The 27,471-nt window shown below is 42.6% G+C and overlaps 2 protein-coding genes across 3 annotated transcripts in view; one reads left to right on the forward strand and one right to left on the reverse strand.

Annotated features, from left to right (window-relative positions):
- Positions 1 to 27,471, forward strand: part of veph1 (ventricular zone expressed PH domain-containing 1) — a 57,386-nt gene that overhangs the window by 12,189 nt on the left and 17,726 nt on the right. For both annotated transcript variants that reach the window (XM_068318099.1, XM_068318097.1), the window contains 7 exons: positions 12,946 to 13,109; positions 14,081 to 14,290; positions 19,277 to 19,497; positions 19,715 to 19,933; positions 20,103 to 20,479; positions 22,119 to 22,258; positions 23,113 to 23,247. In XM_068318099.1, coding sequence (XP_068174200.1) covers positions 12,946 to 13,109; positions 14,081 to 14,290; positions 19,277 to 19,497; positions 19,715 to 19,933; positions 20,103 to 20,479; positions 22,119 to 22,258; positions 23,113 to 23,247 — 1,466 coding nt within the window. The remainder of the gene's footprint in view (positions 1 to 12,945; positions 13,110 to 14,080; positions 14,291 to 19,276; positions 19,498 to 19,714; positions 19,934 to 20,102; positions 20,480 to 22,118; positions 22,259 to 23,112; positions 23,248 to 27,471) is intronic.
- On the reverse strand, positions 466 to 6,545 carry ptx3a (pentraxin 3, long a). Its single transcript, XM_068317390.1, has 4 exons — positions 6,256 to 6,545; positions 4,383 to 4,542; positions 3,766 to 4,193; positions 466 to 2,253 (listed from the first exon to the last, which is right to left on the reverse strand). Exons 1-4 carry the CDS (start codon positions 6,395 to 6,397, stop codon positions 1,604 to 1,606), a joined length of 1,380 nt encoding a protein of 459 aa, XP_068173491.1. The 5' UTR covers positions 6,398 to 6,545; the 3' UTR covers positions 466 to 1,603.

A 27,471-nucleotide genomic window follows, 5' to 3' on the forward strand; every position in this document is an offset into this window, starting at 1 on the left:
TGTTGCCTTTTGACCCTAATTTATGGTTTTTGCCACATCGAGTTCTTTCATCCATGGATCACACCAGATGGGGCAAATTCTCGTCCTTTATCAACCTTGACGTCTAAGTCTAGTTTTCATTGGGTAGATATTGCTCAGGGCTGGGTATTGCAGTGAATTTTTTTGATTCCAAGTATTGCAATCTCCTCCTAAGAAGCTGTCAGAGTGGTCCCGACGAAAATGAACTTACAACTTCGGTCATTTTTAGACCTATGTTTGAAATACTTCGCCCTGATATTTGTTACTAGTTCTGCAGATCTGCAGAGGCTCCTTCCTGAGCCACTATACAACAGCGCCCCCCCCTGAGTTTTTCCCTTCAGTCCTCCAACTTTGTTTTTATCACCATCTCACTGAACGCTTGGGGGCTTTGTATGACAATAAAAAGTGTTTTACAAAACTACCACTTTTCATTAAGTGCAGACCAACAGGTGGTCACAGTTAATGAAGTTCTGATAGGAAGTTCACGAGAGAAAAAAAAATCTCCACTCATTTCCAGCATATCCAGCCAACATGAAATGTTTATTCAAACTTACTCTCCATTCATTCTGTCATATTATGCAAATTATTAATATATACAAAATACATTCAATTTCACCTTTTCACACAAACCAAAAGAACAATTTACAGTATAATACAAGACAGTCATATATGATTAGATTGTGTAAACATTGTCCACGGTTCCTTTTATCAAATCCAAAAAAATACCATCATGGTCACATTACAAATATACCGGTCTCTAGTTTATATAGCATGAAAAAAAAAAAAAAAGGCCACACGCATTTATTATCCTAAAACTAAATGAGAACTACTGACTAATAAAAGACAACTGGAATTATATAACTCATATAAAGTTAAATCCTTAAAGTGTATAAAGCTTTTTCACAAATTCAACAAAATGATAATTAAACAGTACGTTGCTGAAAAACTTTTTGTTTTAAGTTACTCCAAGAGACGCCACATTGGTCATGAATGAAATGAAAGCAAGTACAGCAGTTTTCAGTCACACAAGTATTTCATATATCCTTGTACTGCAACACAATAGCGGTGTAGTCGAACTTGTAATAGGATAGATGACAAGCCATTTTCAGCTTTTAATAATTGTACCCATAAGAGTGCAGAGATAGTAAAAAAATATAACGTTAAATAGGTTTTTTTTTGCATCCATAGCTGATTAACTGCACTTATATTTCTAGAGAAATCTTGCTAAAAAGAGAGAAATGCGTTATTGCTGTTTAACATGTCACTCTACCTACAAGAAAATCTCTCAGCATTATCTGTGATTTCTTATTTTGCTCACGTGTGTGTGTGTGTTTGTGTGTGTGTGTGTGTGTGTGTGTGTGTGTGTGTGTGTGTGTGTGTGTGTGTGTGTGTGTGTGTGTGTGTGTGTGTGTGTGTGTTCTATGGCAGCAGTTCAAAAGGCTACAAAATAAACTCTCAGTCCCTCCCAGCATTGACTGTCTGTCATTTGAACCTGCCCCTAAAGGTCATTGCAGCATTAGTGTTCATAACGAAAGTGATGGAGATGATCGTTTTGGTAATTTCCAGCATGAAGGGTCTTAATTTGTTAGTTGATGAAATGAGCGCCTCCATGTGGAACCATCTCCGTCACTCCCCACGCCACTATATTCCCCCTCTGCTCGCAGCCCTGGCCTTCCCACAAAGCCAGCCGGGAAATCTCCTCCGCCGTCAGCACCCTGTCCCACATGTTCACCCCTGTCATCTTCCCTGTGAACGCCAGATTGGAATCGAACCCTGACTCAAACCCGGGCATCCCGCCGTCGGTGCAGCATCCGTTTCTTTCTTGGCCCAGTTGGAGCGATCCTCCGTGGGGTATGATATGTCCCTCGGCCACTCCGGGTGTGGATGCCACCTTTTTCCCATCTGCCCAAAGTGATGCCATACCCTGCTCGGACATCCAAGACCCACACAAGTGAATCCACTTTGACGCGCCTCCTGGGTTAACCACGCCCCGTGCCTGCACCAGGTGAGCCTCTCCTCCAACGGTGAAGAACGCCGAGCTTTGACTGACTAGCAGCTGGATCTCGTAGGGGTTTTTGCGATTTCCGTAGGAGAACAGGACGGTTTTGTTGGAGACGACCGTCGGCTTCACCCACATGCAGACGGTGAAGGAGGGGAGGGACTGAGGGACACCTGGGGTGACGGAGGTGTAGATCCTATGGGAACGCATGGGGAAGAGAAGCGCCATCTCACAACCTAAAGAACCAGGAAATGAGATATTGATTATCGTGTGTGGAACATTACGTTTAAAAAAATACAAATTTAAAGTTTGTAAGTGATAGAGAGCCAGAAAGGAAACGTAGCAGGGCAAGGTGAAAAATTGTGAAGCGGTTTGAAGCAACCAATGTTTTAATTTGTGTTTATATTTTATGTTTGTGTTTCAAAAGGAGGTGTAACTGGTTGCAAAGCAAGACTGTGTGAATTTGGGCTAGCAGGAAAATGGACATAGAGAAAAAAGACTAGGCACATAATGAAGCCTTGAGGGACTCCATATTTAATATATGATGACAATCAGTCTAAATCTATGTCCTACTAAAGATCTTAATGTCTTTTCATTGGGATAAAACATAGAACAAATGTTTTTTCTCCTTCCCTTTATTCCTTCTCTTGAATGTATTCTTAGACGCCCCCTGGTCTTTCTCACTCTGAATCCCAAAACCCTTCTGTTGCTTGTTAGCAGACACAGATCCTTAAAAGCAATGTTACATTTGTCTTGAGTTTCCTTGATTCAAAAATAACGGTGAAAGACCTTTTGAACATGCTAGCGGTCTGTCCGTGATGACTTCCATTCAGATGCTTTCTCAGTGTGCTTTTGTGTGGTTTCTGTGGAGACTGGCCAATGATTAAAAAACCTCTGTCTCGTCTCTCTTGTAGGCCAGCTTTATATTTCTGGACCGAAAAACATGTGTGTTTCTAAATTAGATGAGTAATACGACCTACCAGGTTCTCTTTGCCGTTTTTTTGGTGATTAATTTCAGGAAATGAAATTGTCTTCTGACATGAATGGTGGCTTTGTGGGTATGAGTTGGATCCAAGTTTCCTGACTCACACTCAATTACTAAATTTTCTGACGTTTTGTTGCTATAAGTCAGCGTTTAATCCACGGATGGACGGCAGACAAGAGCAGTAGTTCTGTTAACTACAACCGCATGCATTCAATGTGAGGTGGATTTATATTCAGGCTCATACCACACGTCTTTTCATGCGTTCATTGTCTTAAATTATTGTCTGTAAACAGTATCATTAACTATATGTCACTGGAAATAGATGGAGGCAAAGTTTGATTGATGGGCGCGTTGGTTTTTTTTTTTCCATTGTGATGACTCACCAAACTATATTGACAATAAACATTAAATAAACAGATATAATGTGTCATTTTATGGCTCAGCCCGTAACCAACCGCTTGTCAGTCTTAGTCTGAGACTAATATTACTAAATGACAGGAAAAGGATAGGTTGCCTGGAGACAGACAAAAGAAGTGGAAAAGGTATTTAGGACAAACCCAAGCTGCAAGATTAGTCGTCTGTGTGTGTGTGTGTGTGTGGGGGGGGGGTCTCATTCCTTAACTTGAAGTATGACCCGAAAGTGTCAATGCAGGAATTGAAGATGGAAGGTTGTTTAGATGGCACGGTTCAGAATACAAAGAGACAGATTTGCGACAGGTAAAAACAAAGATGGAGATAACTAGCGGTTAGATTAATAGCTCACCTGCAGGTATGTATCTTTGCCTCGATGACCTCAGCACCTCGTTCAGTTTCAGCCTCTCCTCGTGCAGCGCAGCCAGCACGCCGTTTAAAACTGCCTGTTGTGACGGGATTTCTTGCTCTTGGTTTGCAATGCTTCCGAATTCCGGAATATCGTATCTTTTGTGCGAATGCGGCTTTATCCCAGCTCCTGGGCTGGTTAGTAAACCGTCCTCCAGTCTGGCCAGTCGGGAAGACTGTGTTTTCACTATTAAGAGGAGCTGCTGCAGCATAGCCTCGAGGTTGCTTGACTTTTCGACGGAATTCCCACCATCAGAAGTCTGATCTCTCCGCTGCGGGGTTTCTTTGAGGCGGTTCTCCAGCTGCAAGGACATCATTCTTCCTGCTGTCTCCACGGCAGACCCACAGGAGCCACCGTACTCTGATATCGTCCTGAGCAAAAAAAAGTTTAAAAGATTTTAACCTGTTCAAAGATGCCCTTCTGTAAAATCAGACAACCTACAAGTCAACCCAGGATCCCGATTCAATCTGTAAACCATTTCATCTGACATGTACGATGATAACCCAAGAAGATATCCAATAAGGTTATAATTATTATACCGATGCCTCTGTTGGACCAACCTAATCAATTCTGCGCGCAGCGAGCTCATCTCCACCTTGATGATGTCATCTGAATACTGAAGCAGCATATTCTCCCTCATCTGGCTGTTCTCCAGCATCATGAAGAGTTTGTCCCATTTGGTCAGGTCCGTAGAACCACAAGGGGCTTGGCTTGGTGTGGCTGGACAGAGGAAGAGTTAAAAAAAAGAAAGAAAAGAGAGGGATAAATTAATCACTATTTTTAATTATCAAATCAGTTAATGCACTAGTATTCACTCGGACTTCATTGCAACAGAAAATCTAATCTGTTCGTCAGGCTCATTAGAGTAAGGATTTCAAGGAAGCAGTGGAGAGAAACGTCTGACAGGAAAAAGGAAGTGTCAGCTGGGACAAAATGAACCCCGAGAACACGACTTACTGCACAGAGATGCATGGAGAAAAGAAGGTAAACCAATCCTGGAGGGGCGATACATGTCAGACACATTGTTCTGATTAACATTTAAGCCTCTCAAAGTCTGTTTATAACCGAAAATTTCTTCTGGAGGGGCATTATCACAGGGCTGCAGGATTTGTTTTGGCTGCCTGTCGTCAAGGTTCAAAGTAAATTAGGCAGAAGGTTCGTGCACTCTCTGACTCACCAACCTAAGGGCCCAGGCCTGTCAGGGGTTTATAAGGATTTTGATTGATCTGGGAGTAAGTAGGTGTAAAATGACCCGGGACGTTGGTGATTTGTGGTACCTTGGAGCTACTGAGTTGGAGTCAAATCTGCTACTTGTCTGACTTTTCAAAAGGATGTTGTTGTTGTTTTTTGTCCAGCATAAGAAGATAACATCGTATATAGAAGCTCTGCTCTGCGTTGGCTTATAGAATTCATATCATCTTTAATGCATCATTCATTTTAAAAAGTGACGAATGACCTTTTTCATATCTTCCTCATTTATCCAAATTCCTGCCAGAGTTTTGCAGGTTGTTTTTTAGGTCAAAAGAAATGACCCGAGCCTTCCTCCAGGCTCTGACCTCTCAACATACTCGGCTCACATTGTTTGACTTCCTCCTTCACCATCCTTCAATCCTGAACGTTTGCCACTTCCCTTTAATTCTCACATTCATTCAGGTATTTTACCGTCCTGAGCAGACACCCTTCTGTTTTGCTCTCAGTCATGTTTAAACAAATTGCAAGCTGTGCTTCCTGCCTGGTAACTGTTAGCACTGCATTTACACCCTCTGCCAGCATTAAAGCAACAAGTAGACCTGATGCACAAACTACAATACGTGCACACAAACACTTGCAGCTCACTCTTTGTCTTCCATGCACAAGCAAATTCCTTACTGTAGTTTCACAGAGACATACTGTATGTTCTGCAACTGGTGACCAGTCATTCGTGCCGTAATGTGCGTCTGTCCCAAATGGATGCTCCCAGTCTAACTCTGGATATTCTTTAATAATTTATGTCTCTAATGCTGTCACCACCTCATAAACTGGACACTACATTTCCTCTTTCTCTTTTCTATAGTTTGTAATTTTACTTCAAAAATTAAAAACTGTAGAGGAGTACTGTCCGGTGAGATCATAAAACAAACATATATGAGTTGACCTAAACTGAGTAGATTGAATGCATATGTAAAATCCACATTGTCACATAAACACCAGTAACATAACCACCAGTAGAAGGCAAAGGCATCATCAGAGAAATTAAAGACTCATTCATAGACATGAACCCAAAATGTGTTTCCAGTTTTTGCATCATTTGAATCGGCTACTGTATCTCAGCTTTTATCTCTCATCCGTCTTTGTTTCTCTGCACCCCTTTATCCTTCATATGTGTGACTGTTTCCTAAGGTGCATTTCAAAGTTCAAATATCTGACATCAGCTGGAGAAACTTTAACACTTACGTTCAGGAGTGTCTCCTTCTGTGATTTCATTGTAGTAGTTGTCGGCGTAGTTGACCTCGATGTCATCGTCCCCGTACGCACGAACCAAACACAAACATGCTGAGAGCATGCACACGGCTTGGGGGAGCCTCCGCAGAAACATGCTGCTGCTGCTGCTGCCGACAGATGATGAATGAGTTTCAGGTCAGCTCTGTGGTCTACCTGCCCGTCTGTTTCTGTGTGTGTGTGTCTGGAAACAGAAGGCTAGTCACGGTGTGTGTTCAGGTTCTGCAATGCTGAAGGTCTAGAACTCTGCTTTTCAACCCCTGACTCTCATACAGTATTTATCCCCTCCTCTTTAATGACTCCCCACCTCTCTCTCTCTCTCTCTCTCTCTCTCTCTCTCTCTCTCTCTCTCTCTCTCTCTCTCTCTCTCTCTCTCTCTCTCTCTTTTCTCTCTTTTCAATTTTCTCTCTTTCTCATTAAATGCTGAGCAATCCTTTGGCAGGAAGCCTAGCAGCGTGGAAGAATCCAAACAGAGAGAGGGGCTGCTGTGGGTCCACCAGCTGACATTTATTTCACTTTAAAGACCCTACGCTGTTGTAACTGTAAACTTAGAGGAAGATTCTTACAGGATAAATCCGGTTTATTACAACTGCTTGGGTGTAAAAAGTGAAATTTGAGAATGCACAGCATCTCCACAGAAAAGTCTGACAAGATGGGAAATCGAAAGAGAGCTTGCGTGAAATTTTAATGCTGATCTGTCACTGTGCAGGAAAATGTTGTGAACAGGAGTCGTATCAGGACATCTGTAATCTCTGTAATCTCCTTACTTCTGTCATCCGGATCAGATGAGCTAATATGGGTTTCTGATCCACCTGACCATGTGACTGCTTGTGACTCTCCCCACCCCCAAGAGCTCATTTGGCCAGATTTTCCACATCTGAATTGTAATTTAAAGCATGATATAATTGCCCCCTGCGTTTCCCGTCATTTAATAGCTGTGACCCATTCATTCCAAGAACAAGAGGCCTGAATGTTGGGAAATTTTGTCTGGAATTCTGATTTATTTGGTGTAATGATTCCCAGGAATCACAAGTGTTTTTGATAAATATAACTGTATTACCAAAAACAGCAGAAATAACATCCAACCTGGGGTAAATAGTAATAAATCCTAAACTTTACCTTAACCGCTTGTTTCAGCTCTGAATTATATTCCAAGGAATGTTTTTTCGGTGTAAATATTTGATCAATAGTCTAAATTTCCATCCTTGCGAAAAGAAAGAAAGCTTGGCTGCCTAGAAAATATAAAAGCCGGACTCCTGTGGGCGAGGCGGTGAGTAATGCATCGTTGGAGGTAGCCCCTATTTCGTAATCAGATATAACTCCTGTGACTCACAGAGAGAGTGAGAGAAAGAGAAAGAGGGGGAGGAAAGAGGTAATGGAAGGGGGAAGAAGTAGAGAACATAAACTTTCCTGATTTTTGCCCCATGCAGAGATGGTGTGTGTGTCAACATGTGTGTGTGCTGGAGTAAGTTTGAATGGATCCCAGACTTCAGGGCTTTCTAAATGGGTTTATTGTTCTCCTGCTTTGCTGTTTATTTATTTATTTGCCAGTTGCACGATGTGCACAGTTGTGTGTGTAAACTCTGTGTGTGTGTGTGTGTGTGTGTGTGTGTGTGTGTGTGTGTGTGTGTGTGTGTGTGTTGTGTGATTTGTGTTATTCAAGGAGATGAAAATAATGACTTCCTCATGAGATTGGAGCCCCCCCCTCCAGACTCTAACCCCCCCCCCCCACCTCCTTCCACCATCTTTCCATCTGTCTGTCTTTCATTGTATCTGTTTTCTCTCACACACCCACTGAGTCACACACCTCTTCACGAGTTGTGTACCAGCGATTCTTTATCAGTGCCAGGATCACGTGAGATTAAAAATCTTTATGAAGCTTCAAAGTTTTTTCACTTTTTTTTTTTTTTGTTTCGATTGTGATTCATTATTTGAAGTGCTCTTATTTTGAAATTTTGGTGTCTGCTTAGTTTTTTTTACTGGTTAAATATGAGTATGATTTATTTGTAATCTGATTATTTGAACTACTGAGGAGGATTCCAAGGATTTTTGGGATTTTCTGAGAGATGATATTGTGAACGTCCACATGTGTTAGAATGAAAGAATTAACAGGTCAATGTAATGCAGATGATAACTGATATTCAATCTGTCAGGAAGTCCTTGGCGCTTGAGCCTATAAGGGCGTCTGTTTCTGTTTCTGTGATGGTCAACAATAACATTTGTTACCTTGGAGGACAGTTAAATGGCACCACTCAGACGTCACCTTGAGAAGTTGTAAAAAAGACTTTCATCATGACTTTGTGGATCCAAGTTCAAAAATATGCCGTGGCAAAAAAGAAAAGACCAAAGCACAGATTCAAATCTATGCACCACAGGAAATAAGAAATCAGATACAAAAAGCTGACAGCAAAGATTCAGAAAAAAAAAAAAAAATCAAATTTATGTTGAAATGCCATGAAACGGGGTTTTGGATGTGGTTCCCTCAGGAACAAAGCGGAGGATGCTATGATGCTTTATCTTAGACATAGATCATGCTCCTAAGATAAATCTATAAATGGAGAATGACACATGCACATGTGAGTATATGCACAGTATGCGGGAATATGTGCAGCGTAAATGTTTCCACATTTTTTGCTCTATAACTGCCATCCGAGGTGGGAAAGAGGCCACCTGGAAACACATCAGACAACTTTCCCTGACAGACCAAAAGAAATGGCTTCAGCGTGTGCGCATAAACAAAAAGCATTTTCAGAGGACGGTATTTTATTTGAAGTGGAGTCGCTTTATAAAAGTTGAAGAGTGAAGATGGACAGCGTACAGCACTCCAAACGGTGTAACCTATAAAACTGTGCACCAATGATTTATCAGATCATTTGGTTTACTTTCACTTCGTTTTTGAACTCCATAAAACCTCAGATCAGCTGTTTTTGCTATTTTGCCCTTGGGGTGAATTGAACATTACAGCATGAAGTATATAAAACATATGAATGCAGCAAACCGAAATGAATGGAGTGAGTGAATTTCTGACGTATTAAACGGGGAGGAACAGAAGCGATGTGTTCTCATCCAAATGGGATCAAGAAGGAACAAAGACCGCCAAACTCTGCAGGACGGACATATTATTACTTGTGTTTCGGATTATTTGTCGATAAATGCAAGGAACAATAAGAACAGCATGTATTTTCACAATGTCAAGCTGCTCCAACTTTGTTTTATTATCAGTCGAGTACAAAAAAAAAAAAATTAAAATTATTGATCATTTTTATCGACCATGAGAAGTGGATAATATTTAGATGTATGGCCTGAAAGCGTTGCACATGTGGCCTGCTTTTATGGTGCATAAATTATTATTTAAATGTAAAAAACATTTATGCATGAAACATTACGGGTCATGTGTACATGTGAAAATCCTCACATGTGTTTCTCTGTGCTGGGCTGAGTTCATCCCTTCCAGCTGCGTAGTCATGTTTCATATGGTCCTGAATACTTTACATTAGTTACACCGTGTTGCCGGCTTCACCCATGAAATAAAAATGCACAGAATCCCAAAGATATGGCCTCTCGGGGAGAGCTTGGACCCCTGTCTGTTCTATTTGACTTTGACAGGTTCTCCAGGCCCTCGCCCCACTTGACTTCATTTGAGTTACATGGAATAAGACATCTGGGACATCCGTATATGAAATGATCATTGGAAGCTACATAAATTGTGTTTAAATCATCAACATATCCAGAAACAACTCTCTGGATATCATTTATGTCCATTTCTGTGAATCTCCTCCTGGCCAATAATCCCCCTTTCATAAGACTTCATTGTTTTGGGAGTTTCCTTTGGAAGGTCACGTTTATTGCTGGATATGAATGGAATGCTTTTGTTTTTGTTCAGAATAGATCTGCAACAATAGTCCATTACTTACCTCCACTGAGGGGGTCGTGTGTTTTGTCCAGCATTGGTCTGTCTGTCTAGATCTGGACAACGGGGTGAATCCTGAGAACCCCGAGGGCAGCCATGTCTCGTTGGGATTTGGATTAAGGTCTTGCCTTCAGTTTGGCCTTTGCAGAGATATTTGTTATTTTGAGTGGCCTTCTCGTCAGATCTTTCTCCAGACGTTCATGGTACTCACTACTTTTTATGAGCCACACATTTTTACAAGTAGACTTAGCTGCAAAACTGAAGGAATTTGTTGCTTTATTCATTGCTAATCAGCATCCTCGTCCTCTCAACTAAGTAGACTGAATGACTTGTAGAGACAAGATGTAGCTAGCCAGAATTTAATCTAGCATTATTTACTGTGTATGAATTATTTCGCTTTTGTTCAAAATCGAACCTAATCATGACCCTTTTTTATTGATTTTCCAGTGAATTCATTGGAAACAAATTTGCATGCTCATCACATTATTCAAGTAATTCTAATCATGAATGGTAATCCATCCATCCCTTGTCATCCTCCTCTCCAATCCTAATCCTCCTGTCCGTCCCAGCATATCACTTCAATTTAAAATCTTTAGTCAAAATTGTTAGTGTTCCTGGAGATGTCCACCTAAGGCTGTCAGAAGGAGTCCTTGATGTAAAGCTTGAAAATGAAAATGATAAACAATAAAAAAGTTTATAATCTATCCAGAGATTTTCTTTAAAATCAAAAGCAAATGCAAAACAACAAATGAAAGATTCTTTCCTGGAGACATTCACCGTGTGTCGTTTCTGCACATCGCTAAACTTTCAGTTTCAGTGTATCTTGATCCAATCAGGATTCAGTTACATCAGCTTTATGTGATCAAATATCTGTGCTTGACATTTATTAAATGAGATATGTTTGTGAATTTTAGATTTAGGTTTCAGAAAGCTGCTGTGATTTCGCTGCATAGATCCCGACTCAGTTAATGATGCCATCAGTTTATGGTTTTCTCTCTGCCGTGGGCTGTGGCTGCTTATCAATACCACATCGACTGCTGAAAAGATGCCGAAACTCATTTTCCCATGACTGAAGTTTATCTTACAGGAATTATGGGAGCAATTTCGAAACTTAGGACTTTCTGCAGAATTGTTGATTTTCTTTTATGACTCGTCTTTGGATTTCGGTGTGATTTGAGGAACTATTATGACAATGATGACACAATGTCACCAACATCTCAGCAAAATGCCCCGTCCTGCTTCCTCAATCAGAGTTTGATCATCAGATCAATCTGTTTCCTTATTAACTGCCAGAGAATTTACCTTTACATGGTTGCAGAATATTTTACTGATCTGGAATGAAATGGTTATGAAAACCAGAGACTGTGCAAAAACAGAGTTTTTGGAGGTACTGTGGGGGGTGGAATAGTTTGGTTTTGCACATACAAATGTGGGGAATCAAATTATTAACAGAAAGTGTGTATTCAGTCCCAGCTGTGGCTCACATGTGCTCCCTATGTATTTAGATTTGGGGCTCTATAAATCCTCCGCGGTGTGTTTTACGCTCACCTCCCCCTGCCTTTCAACATTCCTCTATACAGACCTGTAAATGCTGAAACTACACGGTTATTATTAATACCCCCCCACCCCTCCTTGCATGTGTACAGTAACGGCCCCCTTTTAGGGTGATTTGTGTGGGACGCCCCTGATGTAACACAGTGTGATCTATGATTAAAGGGATGATATTTATGTGCACTCTGCTTCCTCATCTCTGCCTTTGCACAGAACAGAGCAGGACATTTAATCTCACCCTCTGATCAGTACCAGCCGAGTTCAAGGTTACAGTGATTTATATGAGATACCGGCTGTTGGTAATGTTGTAGACCAGATGCTCATTATAGATACTTCAAACACCATAAACATGCTAACTGATCGATGCAGCAAAGATAGCAGAGCGGAGACACATCTGCTGCTACTACGTCTGTAAAACTCTTTTGTGAACTTTAAGTGAAATTTGAAACGCGTCCTTCTGTGTTAATGTCCTTCAGTCTTCTGTCGTAAACTGCAACAAAATCTGGGAGAAACAGAAGTTTTGATCCGTCCACGTCTTAATAATCCCCATCATCTTTTCAAATTGAGATGGAAGGAATTCAGTTGCATTTCTTGCACGCTATGAGGTGTGCATCTCATAATTGGTTCCTTCACTTTTCATTGTCGCCGCAAAATCAGTGGTCTGTTTTTAACTAGTTAAATAATATGCTGTATGATGTAAACTAAGATGAACACAGTAGAAATTTCTCTAATTAGCCCTAAAGTGTTTCAGTGGCTGCACATTAAATTGACAGCATCTCGTGTTTGTTCCGTCTTTTTGAAATGTCACCAATGATGAACCCTCCATTTGAAAACAAGTCTTTGTTCAGCGATTTGAATGGTTTAAAGATGTTGACTCCATGAGTCGAAGGCTTGTTGGGTAATGTTGTGAGTTTTCTCGGGCTGCGTGCTGATTTTCAAACGCCTCCATCCTTTCTCATGCATCATGTGTTCTTATTTCCTGCAGCAGTGTCCTGAAAATAATATTGGCAACACATAAGGAATGTCTGATTTACTGAATGCAGATGTCGTACCATGACTGGGGGTCCTGTGTTTTCCGTGTTTATAAGACACAGTTAATAACGTCTCGATCCTGGTTTTGACAGCAGCAGCAATAAATTTAAAAACGACATGTCGATGATCTAACCTCCCTTCATCTCTGCTAGGTAACCACATGCTATTACGAGTGCTGCCGTCGGTCTACCCCAAACAACCGGACACCATCCACTGTCACCTCGGCAGCCTCACCGCCATGATGTCACAGCTGGAGTCGCCGGAGCAACAGCATCTGATCCGACTCATTCAGATGGTCGCAGAAAAACATCCACTTGTGAGTGTTTGTATAGTTTTACACAACCCGTCCACAGACGCCAAATAGAGATAGAGCCCACGTACACCCCCGTCTCTTTCCAAGAGATCTTAGCACAAATTATATTTGGTCAAATATTGTAAAAGCTTTTTTTTTCTTTTTTTCTTGGCGACATCTTCATCAGCCTTGGCAACACTGTTTTTAGAAACACAACATCAATTATTTTCCCATTATTCAAAATTATGATGGGGTAGTTACACAATTAGGCTGTGGGATTATGAGAAAATAAAGTACCATCCAACTAAAGTATCCATCACATCTTTTTGTTTGACTTGGCTTTACTGTGAAGTGTATTTCTTGCTTTTGTGGTGTGGAAAAATCTCTGCCAGTCAGTCAAATATAACTTAGTTGTATAACGGGCTTGTGTTGAAAAGCAAAAAAAACAAAAAAATAACAACCCCCCCCCCCACATACACCGGAGCGTATTTTGAAGTGAGGAAGAAGACGAGCGCCCGTGGACGACAAGGCTCTCAGTGGGAATTCTCTTAATCCTGTATATGTTGGAGCAGAGCTGCTGATGTTGACCACGAGGGGAACAAAGCACCACATACCAACAAGACAGCACATGGTGGTAAAACATAGTTGGGCTCACATGTGAGCCACAAGAGACGCAAAAACCAGCCAACCAGAGTTATTTTAATCTCCACCCCCCACAAAGACACAAAGGATATTTCTGCTTGGGGCCAAATAGTTTGAAAATCTTCTATGATATTCACTGACTGGGGACGATATGGAGCTGAAATGATTACAGCTAACCTTGATGTCATAACCTTAATTTTATAGGGCTGAACATCTCCCCTGGAGGAGAGATGTTTTTTAAATCAACCCGATTATTCAGGACAAGAGAAGCATTAAATAGAGATTGTACTGTTCGGAATTATAGGTCTGTTTTCCTTACCTTCACCTCTACCTGTTTCTTTTCTCCCGTTCAGATGTTGAGCCCCCAGGTACCCACACTGGTCAGTTACCTGGGAGACCAATCCCTAACTGAAGCCCTCCTGGGGGCGCTTGTGGACGTGTCCCAGGCCAGCCCTTCCTCCTTCGTCAGCTTCCTGCCGGCTGTGAGGGCAGTGGGGCAACAGTTCCCCGTTCTCCTTGGTCATGTGGCCAAAATCCACGGGGCTGTGGGCGTCATCAGTGAGGTAGAAACGCACACACAAATCAATAAGTCAGTTCTAATTTCCAGCAGTTATTTGCATTTGGATGTTAAAATGTAGCATAGCTTTTGTAACTCACGTTTTAGTGCAAAAATAAATAAAAAAAATCAGGTGGTGTTTTGTGTTGTTTGGAAATAAAAACTCGCCTCCATTCGTGCAAAGTCTCGTCAGGATAACCAAATGCAGCACAAGCTAGATGTGATTATTGTGTTGAAGTGGGATGTGTTTGGTAACTTGCTCTCGCTCTCTGTGTGTCCACCCACTCTCACAGTGGGTGGACCTGGAGGTTGTGCCTGCTGTCTGACACGTACATCACTGCAGGTCCTTCCTGAGCAAACACGTGCAGATTCCTGGGGGAGTTCTGTCTCCTCACAGCTGACCAAACAAAGCAGCTTCATTACACGAGAGAAAAAAGTGCTCTTCATAACAGGATAATCTCAGCCGACCTGCATCTTCCAGCTGATCTGGCCTCCACTTCCTGTCTGCCGTTGTGCTTGGATGCTATGGATACTAAACCTCAAACTGTTGCTGCCAGTAATGAACATTTTTTAAGACTGATAATAACATAATTTGTTTAGGACCGGGTTACATTTGTCCCATGAGCCTCATTTTGGCCAAGCTAGGGGCCAAAACACTCGGCTAGCGTTTAGTCTGGGTGGCTCATTTGCCCCTAATGGTCCTTCTTCTGTCGTAAAAAGTGGGCTGTCAGTTATTAACTGACTGTCGACCCCTGGGCCATTCTGCAAAAACACTTGAGCTGGTGATTGCAAGGTTAATTGGGCTAGCAAGTGGAGAAAACTGTAAGGTGCCATTCATGCTTGAGGGAGCAGAAGGAAGTGATGCAGGCGTTTGAAACATGCACACTGAAGAAGGTCAGTCGGCGAGTCTCGTTTTAGCCTGAATATACAACATCAGTTCTATCGAGAGACTTTACGAGAATGTCCAGACTGGCAATTTGTTCCACCGACTCGATAATCCCCCCCCCACCAGGAAACAGGTGGTGAAAATGGTGAGGGGGGGGGAGAAAAGAAGCTTTTTGACAGGCAGAATCGAGCAGATCCAGGACTCAGTGGGCCGTCAACAGAAACGGTAAAAACGGCTATCATGAAAGGAAGGATTACAGTTTTTAGTTATAATAATGACAACAATAATGATGATAATAGTAATAATAGTAATAGAAACGGTGATGACAATGATGTCAGTGGGTGTCGACCATCATCCCAGCAGTCCGCGGTAACCTGCAAAGCACAAAGACTCCAGGAAGGAAGTCAAGTTCGTGGGAGGGTCTATGAGGATAAAATGTGGAGAGAAGAAGAGGAGGAGGAGAGAAGATCATTGATCCCCCAGCTGCTCATAGGAGCTTGTAATCGATTCACCGCCAGAATCATTCAGGCATCGACTGGTTCAATGAGGCCTTCCAGTTTTTCCCCTCCTTCCTGTCAGTTGTATTGTCTTTACCTCCAGCCGTAGCTTCTGGCCATTCTCCTGTTCCTGATCATAACTTTGTCATTCAAGGACATTCATTGTCGTATAACAACAGTTTGGTGTTGCGTTTTATTTGTCCTCAGTGGCCGTCTCATTTCGGTTTGATCTCTTCATTCCATTTTGTTCCTTTCTTCACTCCATGGGGCGCCGCCATCTGTTCTGGATCTTTAAAACCTTGCGAACCTGGAAGGACTTGAAGTTGCTACCAGACCGAGGATGAAACAAGACAAACACCAGAGACTCAACGTCGTTTTGCTTCATATTATTATATAAATGAGAGCATCTGGTGAGGGTTCCTGATGTCGGACTTGTAGGCAACCTTCAGTACATTCAGTACTCGGTCACGGACGGATCTTTTTTGGCTCCCAAGGTTATCACGACTTTTCATAATGGGAAGCTTACTACAGCATTTGCCTCAGATGAGGAAGCCTCTGTCAGGGATGAAATCAGTGTTTTTAATCCTGTACAGTACAAACTGTGCTGAGCCTTGGAAAAACAGACATGTCTCCACTCCTCATGCTGAAGTAAAGTAACTCGCAACTGCCCACAAAACACCGCACAATGAAAGCAGAAGTAGGACGGACAGTCCAGCCATTTTAAAATCAATTAATGGAATCAACACATGAAAATTGTTCACATGTCAGCACTCACACACACACACACACACACACACACACACACACACACGGATTACACATAAGATAGATGTGAGCCCAAGACACTTAAAAAGCTGGAAGTCCTAATAAAGTTTTGTGTTACTCCAGGGTCAGTTCTCCTCCAAAAGCTCCCTTCTTTTTATTCTGCTGGAGGAGCCTGCCAATGTCGTTTCAGCACAGATGCACATACACACTTGCGCACACACACACACACACACACACACACACACACACGTAAGGCTGGTCAGATCTCACTGTCCTGTCTTTCCTCACATTGGAACCATTTGGCAAATAAGCCGTGTTTTTCTGAGAAATGCCTCCACAGAGGCCTCCTGGTGATGGCAATGGACAATGCCTCCTGTGGGTTTGTGTTTGTGCCCTGCACACACACACACACACACACACACACACACAAAGTCATAGGCATGCACACACACAAAGTCACATGCACACACACTTTCTTACAGGGATGCATTTGCATTTGATGGTAAGAGGATTGCAAAATTCTCTCTCTGGATTCCTTTTGCTCCTGAAGTAACTTTAAAGGGACCTGTTTGATTGGTTAGATTGGTTCGATCATCGCCCATGTTTGTTTGTTTGCTGGTGTTTGTTAAAATTGTGTTTGTTAAAATTATGTTCCTTTGCCTGGGAATGAATCCCAGGCAAAGGAAGAGTTCATTCAGTTTAGAGGTGAATCCAGGTATCCATTTCGACTCTGTATCACCTTCATGGATGGAAAATAATGACAGGCCAAGCCAAGTTAACATAAAATCTTGTAAGTAAATCTGGATCTGGTAGAACCGTGTCTATTGGCTGACGAGACGCCACCTCCAATGTGGAGCTGACATAAATCAGAATCAGAGAAATTCAAATCTTCCAAATGAAGCTTTTTTCAGAGCAAAAACAGATCTGCATCTGGATAATCCTATTTTTTTGCTGATCATTTGTGAACTACTGATGACAAACACATAATCCCAAACGCTGGGAACAGGTTCCCGTATTAAAATGATATTGTGGTGCTGTATTGGCACAGGATGTGAGCTATTCCATGAATGCAATGGTACTGCACTGTTTTAAAGCCCTGACCATGTCGAACACTCCCCGTATTGACGCAATAAGAATTTAATCAATAAAACAGTACTTTTATTCAGTAATATGTTTTCTTCTTAGCTATAAAGATTATTGGAGTGTGTTCTATTGGTCAGTGTTTGCGATTAAGGTGGGAGAGAGTGTGTGTGTGTGTGTGTGTGTGTCACTCTTCAAATTGGAGAAGTTTTCCTCAGGACAAACTATGGCATTTTGACTCATTTTGCTCACAAGACTGTGTTTTTCATGTTGATGACTTTCGTCAAATAAGTGTTGATGATGGAGGAACAAATCATTTTTCTGCTAATCGACACATTTCTTCGCTTATCGTCTTATTTATGTTGTTTGTGGCTGTTTTCATGCTGACCTGACATTTATTACGCTTTAATTCTACATATCTATCTTCATTATTTCACTCCATTCATAAATGCTGTCTCTTTGTGCAAAAGTATGCACAATATGAAAAAGAATAATGGGACATTGGGGAGGGATATTGATGACTCTTCATGTTTAAAGATGGAGCAGTGCTTTCCAGCCAAACCCTTCCCCCTCCCCCATACCCCCACGAAGGGGTAACAAAACGGAGCCAGATCATGATTTTCCAGTATTATGGGAAATACTGGAATTTTTCCCCCTTGATGGACTCCATAAAACTACATTAGTATACTGTCATGACACGAGTGGTATCTGACTGGAACGAATATACTTTTCCTCTTTTCATTCCTGTTTTTGGATTAGCATCATGTATTAAAGTCACAGCACCTAAAAGTGCTTACAGTTCACCTAATCATGTAATAATTAATGCGCTCTGGAAGGGAAAACATGCAGAAACGGAAGGATTTCCATGGGATACTTTTGGAGCGAAGCTGTTGGCCATGTGCCCGGCTGCAAAGGAAGGAGAGCATCATGGGGGACGGACAGTCTGGGAAATGATGCAATCGAGAAAAGAAAGAAAAAGGACATGGTAGTTTTCATCTGTCTTGTCTCTCGACAGTTGTATTTTTATCTTCATGTAAAGTCTGACGCTTTCTCTTGAAATAAATGTTAACTCCTGCTTAGAAACACATGTGCTACCACCAACGGAGGTACTCCCAGTGCAGATAGATCTGCATGTGTCACTGGATTGGAGGGGAATTACTGGTCCAAGTTTATTCTAATGATTCGGCGCACACATAGTAAATTAAAGAGAGCTATATTTCCTGTTACACATTTATCAATAGCTATTTATAAACCTGATGGGTTTTTTGGGGGGTTTTTTTGCTGTGGTTTTTTTTTTTTTTTGTAGATTCTCCCTGGCTCTACGTCACTCAATCAGTTTGCATCTCAGAAAACAATCTGTAGTCCATTTCTCAGTCCAAACAGTGTGGTTTCACAAGTTTGAGTTTTGTTTTTTATTAAATCCTGTTTTTACTGTTTTAATTTATGTGGTTTTAATGTTTTGGATTTAAATTCAAAACAGAGATTTACAGAGAGCTGCAAATTATGTTATGTCGGTTGTGATGTCATAAAAAAATTTTTTATTGTGTTTGTTTTGTTGGAGGGGGAAAAAAAGAAGCAAAACAATCCCCCGGACAACTTGGAAGTGTAAAACCAATGTGTATCGAATTGGATCAAATCTGATCTTTATTACCTCAACGCTCTCAAAATATTCAACGTCACCATCAAATGGGGTGTTTTAAACCCAAACACTGTGTTTTTGACGTCCTGCATTCAGCGTCTTCTCTCTACTGTCTTCGTTCTCCAGACTCACGCTCACAACTCCTTGGTCTACCTGGTGTTCCTTCTGGGGAGCATGGAGCACAGCTTTCACCACACACTCCTGCTGGAGATCCGATCTCTGACGGATCGGTACCCGTCTCTGCTGGGAGGATGTGGGAAAGACATTTACAGAATGAGCAACTCCTTCACCGCCATAGCCAGGCAGCTGGGGAGAAGACTGGAGGAGAGAACGGCTGTGCACTGCAGGTAAGGGATTGGATGGATGGGATTCGGTGTGGGAATGACATGCACGGCTTTCCAAAATAAGAATTTTGTGCGGGAATAGAAGCTCCTCTAGAACCTCTTCTTGGGATACTCTCGAAGACTTGTTGGCTAAAGAAAAGGATGGATGCGTCTGCTCGCCGCTCCCTCTCACGTGCCTCCAGCTGTCAGTGTAACCTTTTTGCGTCCACGTGTGTTACAGAGCGGACGAAGCGTGCCCGCCATCGCCCTGCGCGTCTCTCTCGGGAGCTGGCGGAGGAGGGGCTGAGCAGCGGATGCAAGTGCAGATCGAAGCTCTTGAAGAAAAAATGGTGGATGGTGTTGGAGAGGGGGAGGCGGTGGAGGATTCTCCCGTCCCCCAGCGGCGCTACAGCCTGAGCCAAGCGGTCCGGGAAGAGAGCAGAGAGTTGAGGTTTAACAGGTGTGCTAGCAAGTGACACCATTGCTCTTCCTTCTTCTTCTTCTTCTGTGGGAATGTCTTTGGAGAAAAGTTTAATCTCAATGTTCCGTCTGAATAGATAAACAAGATGCAGATTTTTATTTAAGGTTTGTGATTTTGCAGGGCTTTGATTTTATCTCGTGTTTGTCAGGTCAAAGAGCCTAGCCCTTCACACAGTGCGTTCACGCTCCATCAACTCAGACGTGGGGGAGGATGGCGAGGGGTCGGAGCAGATCCCAGACGGCATCTACTCCAACCCGATAGCCAAATTGCGCTCGGAAAACCAAGAAGAACCGCCGGCCGACAGGAAGCTGGCAGGCGAGGAGTCTGCTTCTGCCACAACTTCCCCTGACAGAGGAGGCAAAGAGGCCGAGAAAGGTCAAAGCAGAGAGCCGGCTGGAGGGAAAGAGGAGCAGAGGGAATCCGACAGACTGCTGGTCCATTTAAGAGACAACATGGAGGCGATCAGAGAGTTCTGTAAAGACACGATGCAGCATATTCCCATACCGGAGCAGTGTGTGATAGAAGGTAAGCCCATCCAGACGATGTATGAATATGATGTAGGTCACATCGTATGGACGGCAGGATGAGTTGTTCCATCAGCCCAGAGAACTTGACATCCATGGTTTCCCAAAAACCCGACAAAGAGGATAATATATATTTATTCGTAGAGAGCTTAATCACATCAACAGACATTTCAAAGTGCTTTTACAGAAAGACAAACTCAACAGAAGCATAAGCAACAGTGGTGGGGAAAGTTCCCTCATTGAGGAAGAAACTCCGGGCAGGACCCAGAATCTGGAGGGCAGCCATCCACCTCGACCAGTTGGTTGAATGCAGTGTCAGCTGAAACCTTACAGGTCAGGCCACGCTGCTTACATGTAGACGTTTCTATTGGTTATCTGGATCTTTTGATCATTCCTCTTTGACCCAAACCACAATGGTCATGTCTTTGATAAAGAAACATGTGGGTCTGTGGTGTTTTCGATAGCTTCGAAACAACAATGAAGGGGATGTCCCAACAGAATGAACTGCAGGTCTATTTTTCTATATTATTGGAGAAAATATGAAGTGTATCCTCTACTGTCGTTCATCTGGGGACGCCAGTGACCTCATAATTTCGAGTCAAATAATGGTCTTGGGGGGGAAAGTGTCAGTCATTATTAATGAAGGTAAAGCGAGAGAGGGTTGTTTTGAAATCGGCCTGGTTCACTCCCATCCATACTACAGTTATGTTAAAGTAGAAACAGATGAATGTCATGCACACGTGTAGAAGTTCACTGTTTTAGGGGTGCAGTGTTGTGCAGACTGGAAGCAGGTCATGAAATGAGAAACCTCTTACGTCTTCTAATCAAATTCGCTTTCTAAAAGCATGTCCTGTATTTTCACGCTCACCCTTCCATCGTTCCCGTGTTCAGGGATTTATTTTTTACTGTATTGATCCATACCATGAATCATATTTGGCTGCTCATGTTCGCATCCAGATGAGCTCTCCAGACTACACGGCCTCAGCTTCAGAAGTTGGATGATGAGCACGGATATCTGAAGAGAGTTGGGATTCAAACCGCTGCCTCTTGGCTCCTGAAGGGACTTGTTAATGTCATCCGTACCTTGTGTCAGAAAGCCTCCTGGACGCCTCCCTTTGGAGGTTCTTTGGGTACAACATGGAGGAGATTCTGGGGTAGAGCCACAAATCTCATCTCCTCTGAACTAGGAACACCCTGGGACTCCCTGGAGGAGCTGAAGAGTGTTTCTGGGAAGATGGATGTCCAAAATACCGTGTCTGGACTGTTGCCATGACAACAGTCGGAACTCATGTTCCTTACTCACCTAAATGGTGGCGTTTATGTCCACACACACATTTAACAAAGCAGATCCCGTGATTTTTGTTTTCAAAGATGGGAGAAACCTTCATGTTGTTGTGAGGAGCTACAGTAGGTAGCTTGTGATTATCATGACATGCTTTGTCCTTACATTCTGTGAACAGCTCAGTAAATGTATATCCCAGGGTTTCACATTTCCATATGTGCAAAAGACAAACAGAAACACTCGGAAAGAGAAACGGCTGGTTTCTTTTTGGGATTTAGATCTAAGATGGGCAACTTTTGAGCATTTGCTAAATATGAAAGATTTTTTTTATCTGTGTTTATTTGCATGTTTCTGACAGATTCGACTCGAGGCTGCGTGGCCAAGCTTTCCTTCTCCTGTCCTCTTAAGGGCCATTATTGCCTCTACGCCAAGTCTTGCTTCAACCTGTCCAGCCGGCAGCCTCATCTCTGGATCCACATCATGCTCCTACGTCTGCAGGTGCACAGAACACTGGAACGAGTGCATTTACACGATTATGTTCACGGGGATTTCGGCACTCTTGGTGTTCTCGTAGAAAAGAAGAGAATAGATTAGAATAATGTACAACAGAATTTAAAAGACAACTTTTTGGTGCACAACGCTGGTACAAACAAAAAAAAAAGTAACCTCCACACTCAATTTGCTAAGACAAACCCAGTAATCTAAGAAAGAACAAGTTTCTAAAGTTCACCTTAAGTAGTTGAAATAGAGGAACATAAATCTGCTGAACTGGGCATCAAGTAGTTGTTGAAGTATTGCAAAAAAATTCATTGTCCTTTCAGAGAGGAACTGGAGGAGAAACCTGGAAATCATCATCAATCAGTAGGGTTTACTTTCTGGGAATGTCCCTCGCTGTGTAAAGGATACTTGGATGTTGCATTCTGGACTCCTTACAGCTGCTTTATGACTATGAATAATACTAAAAACTAAAAACAGCTTCATCCTCCAAAGGTTCTGAATGAGCTTCTGAGATATTTGGATGCTACTTAATGTATTTTTGTAGGCAGAAAATTTGAAACAGTAGAAAACTTCATGACTGCAGTGAGATGAAAAAATATAAATTTTGTGTTGGATTTCAATTTTGAACCTTCCTCATCACATTTGGCCATCTGTGAAGCTCGCAGTTGAGAAATGTCCGAGACAGAACCATCCTCTGAAACGTTCGCACAAAGGCTCGCTTTGTTTTCCCAACCTTATTTTTTGTCTCCTTTTTGTCCGTACTTGTTGTTTGTCCCTGTCTGACCTGTATCTCGGTATTTCAACTACTTTGTATAACCGTTTTGTGTGATATCTGTTTGTGCTCTTTTGAACAGAGTAAGTCCAGCGTCCCTCTGCGCTCCAAAGATGAGTGTGTTCAGAATCTGGCCTCTCTTTGGGAGAAGACACAGTTAAAAGGAGCCCACAGTTTCCCCATGGCCATGACACAACACGTCACGCCACACAGGAAGGTACCGGATTGTAGTGTGTGTCGGTGTGTGTATGTGTGTGTGTGTGTGTTTGCGTGCAGCTTCCTCTTAAAAGTTGTCGTTCTCCGGGAAAGGAGATGATGTCATCGGTCATCAAAGAAAGTCCAGTTCTACCTCCAGCGTTGTTTAAATACGGAATTCACTCAGTGGACATTTTTGTATACAGACTGCTGCTGACCCCGACTCATCGTCTTTATCGTGTCATAGTGTGTGTGTGTGTGTGTGCGTGTGTGTGTGTGTGTGTGCGTTCAGGATCTAGTTACAAAGAGAACCGCCTTACCGACTGTATGAGTGTGTGTAGCCCCTGTCGGTGTCCTTCTTTGGAAGTGTTTGGATGTGGGAGGGGGGTCCCTCAGGCTGCCCCCCTCATGATGTGACAAGTTAAGCGGTCTCTAGGAAACAATTAGACCCACAAAGAAAATATAGATTTGTCATCTTCTACACGTTTTGTTGTGGCTGCAGTGAGATGTTCCAGCTATGGTTACCATATGGAAGCCGGTTATTCATAAACCCACTCTCAGACTCACGCTGGGCCATGCTCAGCGCTTCAAACATCATCATAAACTTCTGTTTTTACTGTCTTCGCTGGCTGTCTCCAGTAAAACGTCTGATTTACCTGCTCGGCCGCCAGTAAAAATGGGCTTCCTGCTGCTTCTCGCCGCCTCCATCTGGACCGCTTGAGAAACTTAAAGGCACAGTTTGGTGTTTGAAATGATGTTTATCACTTGCTATTGAAATGAGAGGGTCAGATAGCTTAGCAGCGGGCAGAAACGGTCGCTCATGCTAGCGCTGCTAAAAACCTCCATTGATTCACTTTTATGAGTTCTAGAATTGTTTTTAAAGCTTTGCACAAGCAGAAGTATTAAAACGACAGATGAAAGATTTGTTCCTGTGAATGTGTACATCCATCGCTGCAGGATCGCTGGTGCTCTGGGCATGAACAGACCTGTAATGGTGTTGAGCTGCTGTCATGCGTATTGCTCTGTTGTTTGTGTAACTCATGCTTTTTTACTTTACTGCTGCCTTTTTTTTCTTTTTTTTTCACTAAAAGTGAATAAAGTCACAAAACAACGCAGCTCCTCCGGTAGGGCTTTCTGTCTACGTATCTTTTGTTCATATGATTTTCATTCCAGAGCCAGAGGTGACTTTTTTTTTTTTTCTTCGCTTTAAAATAAAACAACCAGAAACTGAAAAAGAGGTGTGATTAAATGTCATTTTTAATTTCTGTCCCATTTCTCTTGATTTCATTTGTTCTTCGTCAAAAACAACAAAATGAAATGCCTTATATTAAGATTTTCACTTTTGTATTTCATAATGAAAATCACTTGACTTTTCTGCCTAGTTAAATATAACATCCTTACAGAAAATGTCTCTTGCCTGCAAACTGCTACCCCTCCGAAAATGATGACTGCAAATTACGAGACCAGAACTCTATTTGTGGATATCCCCCCCAAAAAAAGAGGTTCAGTTGTGGAACAGATGCCGCTGCTGCAGACCTGCCAAGCACACGGGGTAGATTTACAGACTGATGATTTTTAACATCTAGTCGTCTTTAAACTGGTTAGAGACTCATTTTTCATGGGGAAATAATGGGAAGAGGAGATAATATTTAACAGAAGACAGTGTACCCCCACCCTCCCCCCATCCATGTGCTCTGCATTTCCTATTTTCATTATTCCTCTCCCTATTAGTTCTACAGCATCACTCCTATCACTGTCAGCCAATGAGAAACACATGTATGGGAGGATCTGGAAACAGGAGATCCAAAAAGGAGAAACGCTTACACCTATAGGAGGGGGGGGTATCAATTATGTGAGATTTAAAGGCCGCCTGTTGCCCTTGATGAGGCTCATTGTATTGGTTTTATGACAGAGAAAGTAGTAAGGTTGTGGGAGAAACAATAATAGGGATGGAAGGAGGTATGATGTCAACAATGACAATGAGGGAGGACAAAAAATGATGGATTTCAATCATTAGAAAAATATGTTTTGAGTGAAGAAGAAACAAAAGTTTAGTCAGCAAGGAAGCAAAATGATGGTAAAAGTTTAAAAAGAAGGTTGGAAGAGCAGGTGAGAGGCAGAGGATGTGAAAAGATGGATGGATTCATCGAATGAGAAAGGAAAAGAAACGAGGAAACAGTTGTTATGTCTGTGTCTGAGAGGAACCGGAAGAAAGGAAAGGAAAACACACTAGAAGAGGAAGGAGTTTAGCCAAAAAGGAAGACGAAGAGGAAGGAACGTTGAGCGGGGAAGGAGGAAGGTTTGGTGGAGACAGGACGAAACAGGACGAAGATCAAGATCCGAAGTGGTGGAGGAAGGTGGACGTGAACAGGAAGGAAGCGAAGGACGAAAGAAGAGTGAAGGTGGGGGCGTCTGAGGAAGTCTGACAAGGCTGATACTGGTTCCACCTTTTGTCTTGTCTTCTGCCCTGAGAGAGGGAGTTTGTTGTCACAGTTGGGGGAGAGGTAAATGTCGGAGGGGTAAGAGGATGGGGGAGAAACGCTGAATCCCAGGGGACAGAAAGAAGCTTAAGACGGAGCAGGCACTGACATTAGATAACAGCATTCGGGGAAGGAAAGACAAAAAGGAGGATGTCGGCGGGGGCAACTTCACATATGAGGTTGCCTCTGTCTGAGCCTGTTTGAAATGCCTCATCAGGACCCCTGTTCTTCTTAGGGCTTCACCTCCAGCCAGAAGATGAATGTCTGTGCCTCGTTTCCTGCCTTCATCCATCTTCCCTCCACTCCCCTTTCCAACACTCCTGCTTCTCATCCACTCACCTTTCTCCTGGCCTTACCCTCCCCTCTCTACTGTCTCGCTGTCTCTGCTTTAGTTTATTAGGAGAACCCCCCCCCTACCCGTTCAACCTCCTCTGCAGTAGCTCTCCTGCTTTATCTGACCGTGTGTCATTCGAAGCACCTTTGATTATTTAGCTCCTTCAACTGTTTCTGTTCATCTGCTCGTACTCCTGTTATCTCATTTCTTATCGGTTGGGGGGTTTTTTTTGGAGGGGGGGGGTGGTGGTGTTCATTGAAGATGAGAGCAGTCGTGGAATCATCTCAGATAACCGCCGCTGCTCTCGCTACTGTCTGCTGCAGCCGACAGTCTTTTCCTTCCAGTCGTGCATCTTGAGTTTATTAGAATGAACCTCAAACAGCGATAAAGGGAGAGAGGGGTGAGGTCCAGAAAGACAACAAGGGTGATGAGGGAGGGTGGGGGGAGACACCAACTTTCTGGTCTCCATGAATCAAATGTGGGTGTTTGTCCAAATCAGCCAATTCCAAACGTGTCGCCCCAAACGTCCTGCTGAAAGCTCGTTTAACGCCTGTTTGTTTTACTCATGGCGGTCTGTCGGCCGTGACGCTCCGATGACATGAAGATTTGGGGTCTTTCTTCGCTGAATTTCTTTCTTTCTCTCAGCTTGTGACTCAGCTGGTGAGTCTTTACAATTCTGTGTTTGATGAGTCACATCAGTTTTGGAACCAGTCAGCGCCGATGAAGATATTTTAACGACCTTGGCGTTGGTTTAAGAATTGATTGGACAATGCTCCTTTTTATTATCGCTAAAACCCAACAGTGATTGGAATTGCAGATGACTGTAAAGTCCAGAGTTGTTCAGTTTTTCCAGGCACAATTTGACTTTAATGACTACTGCATGTAAAATATTACTTCCTAGAATTTTTGCCCTCGAACGATCTTTGTGTGGAGACACCAAACCGTTTTCCTTGAGCTGTATTCAGCCACATCAGGTAATTGTTTTCAGGAAGAGACGGTGTTAATTTCCCATGGTAAATCAACAACGTCACCGTTAAAACGGTGGAGAATCCGAAGATTTAGAGGGTCAGTCGTTCAAATCATCTGCTTGTAAATGTTTATTATGTAAATAAATCTTTCATTTTAATAAATCCTCCTAATTATACGGTGTCGGCAAAGGCGTTTAGGTTATGAGCTTTTCGTGCGCTTTCAAGTTTCCAAAGCAATCACCGTCAGGATTTCTCATCGTTGCAAACATGTGTTTCCTGAAGACGGCTCACTCCATGAATCGAGTCCAAATATTAATGTTCACGTAAACCTGCAGACGGGCCGGGAACCCTCGGCTACATATGGTCCTGATTAATCTGCATCTACAGTCGAAGCCCTTTGACTTCAATTTATTTAAGTTGTAACAACACAGAGACAGCTCTGGTGCACGGATGAATCTAAACGT

The sequence above is a fragment of the Antennarius striatus genome, chromosome 6, assembly GCF_040054535.1.
Source record: "Antennarius striatus isolate MH-2024 chromosome 6, ASM4005453v1, whole genome shotgun sequence".
In the NCBI taxonomy this organism is placed as follows: domain Eukaryota; kingdom Metazoa; phylum Chordata; class Actinopteri; order Lophiiformes; family Antennariidae; genus Antennarius; species Antennarius striatus.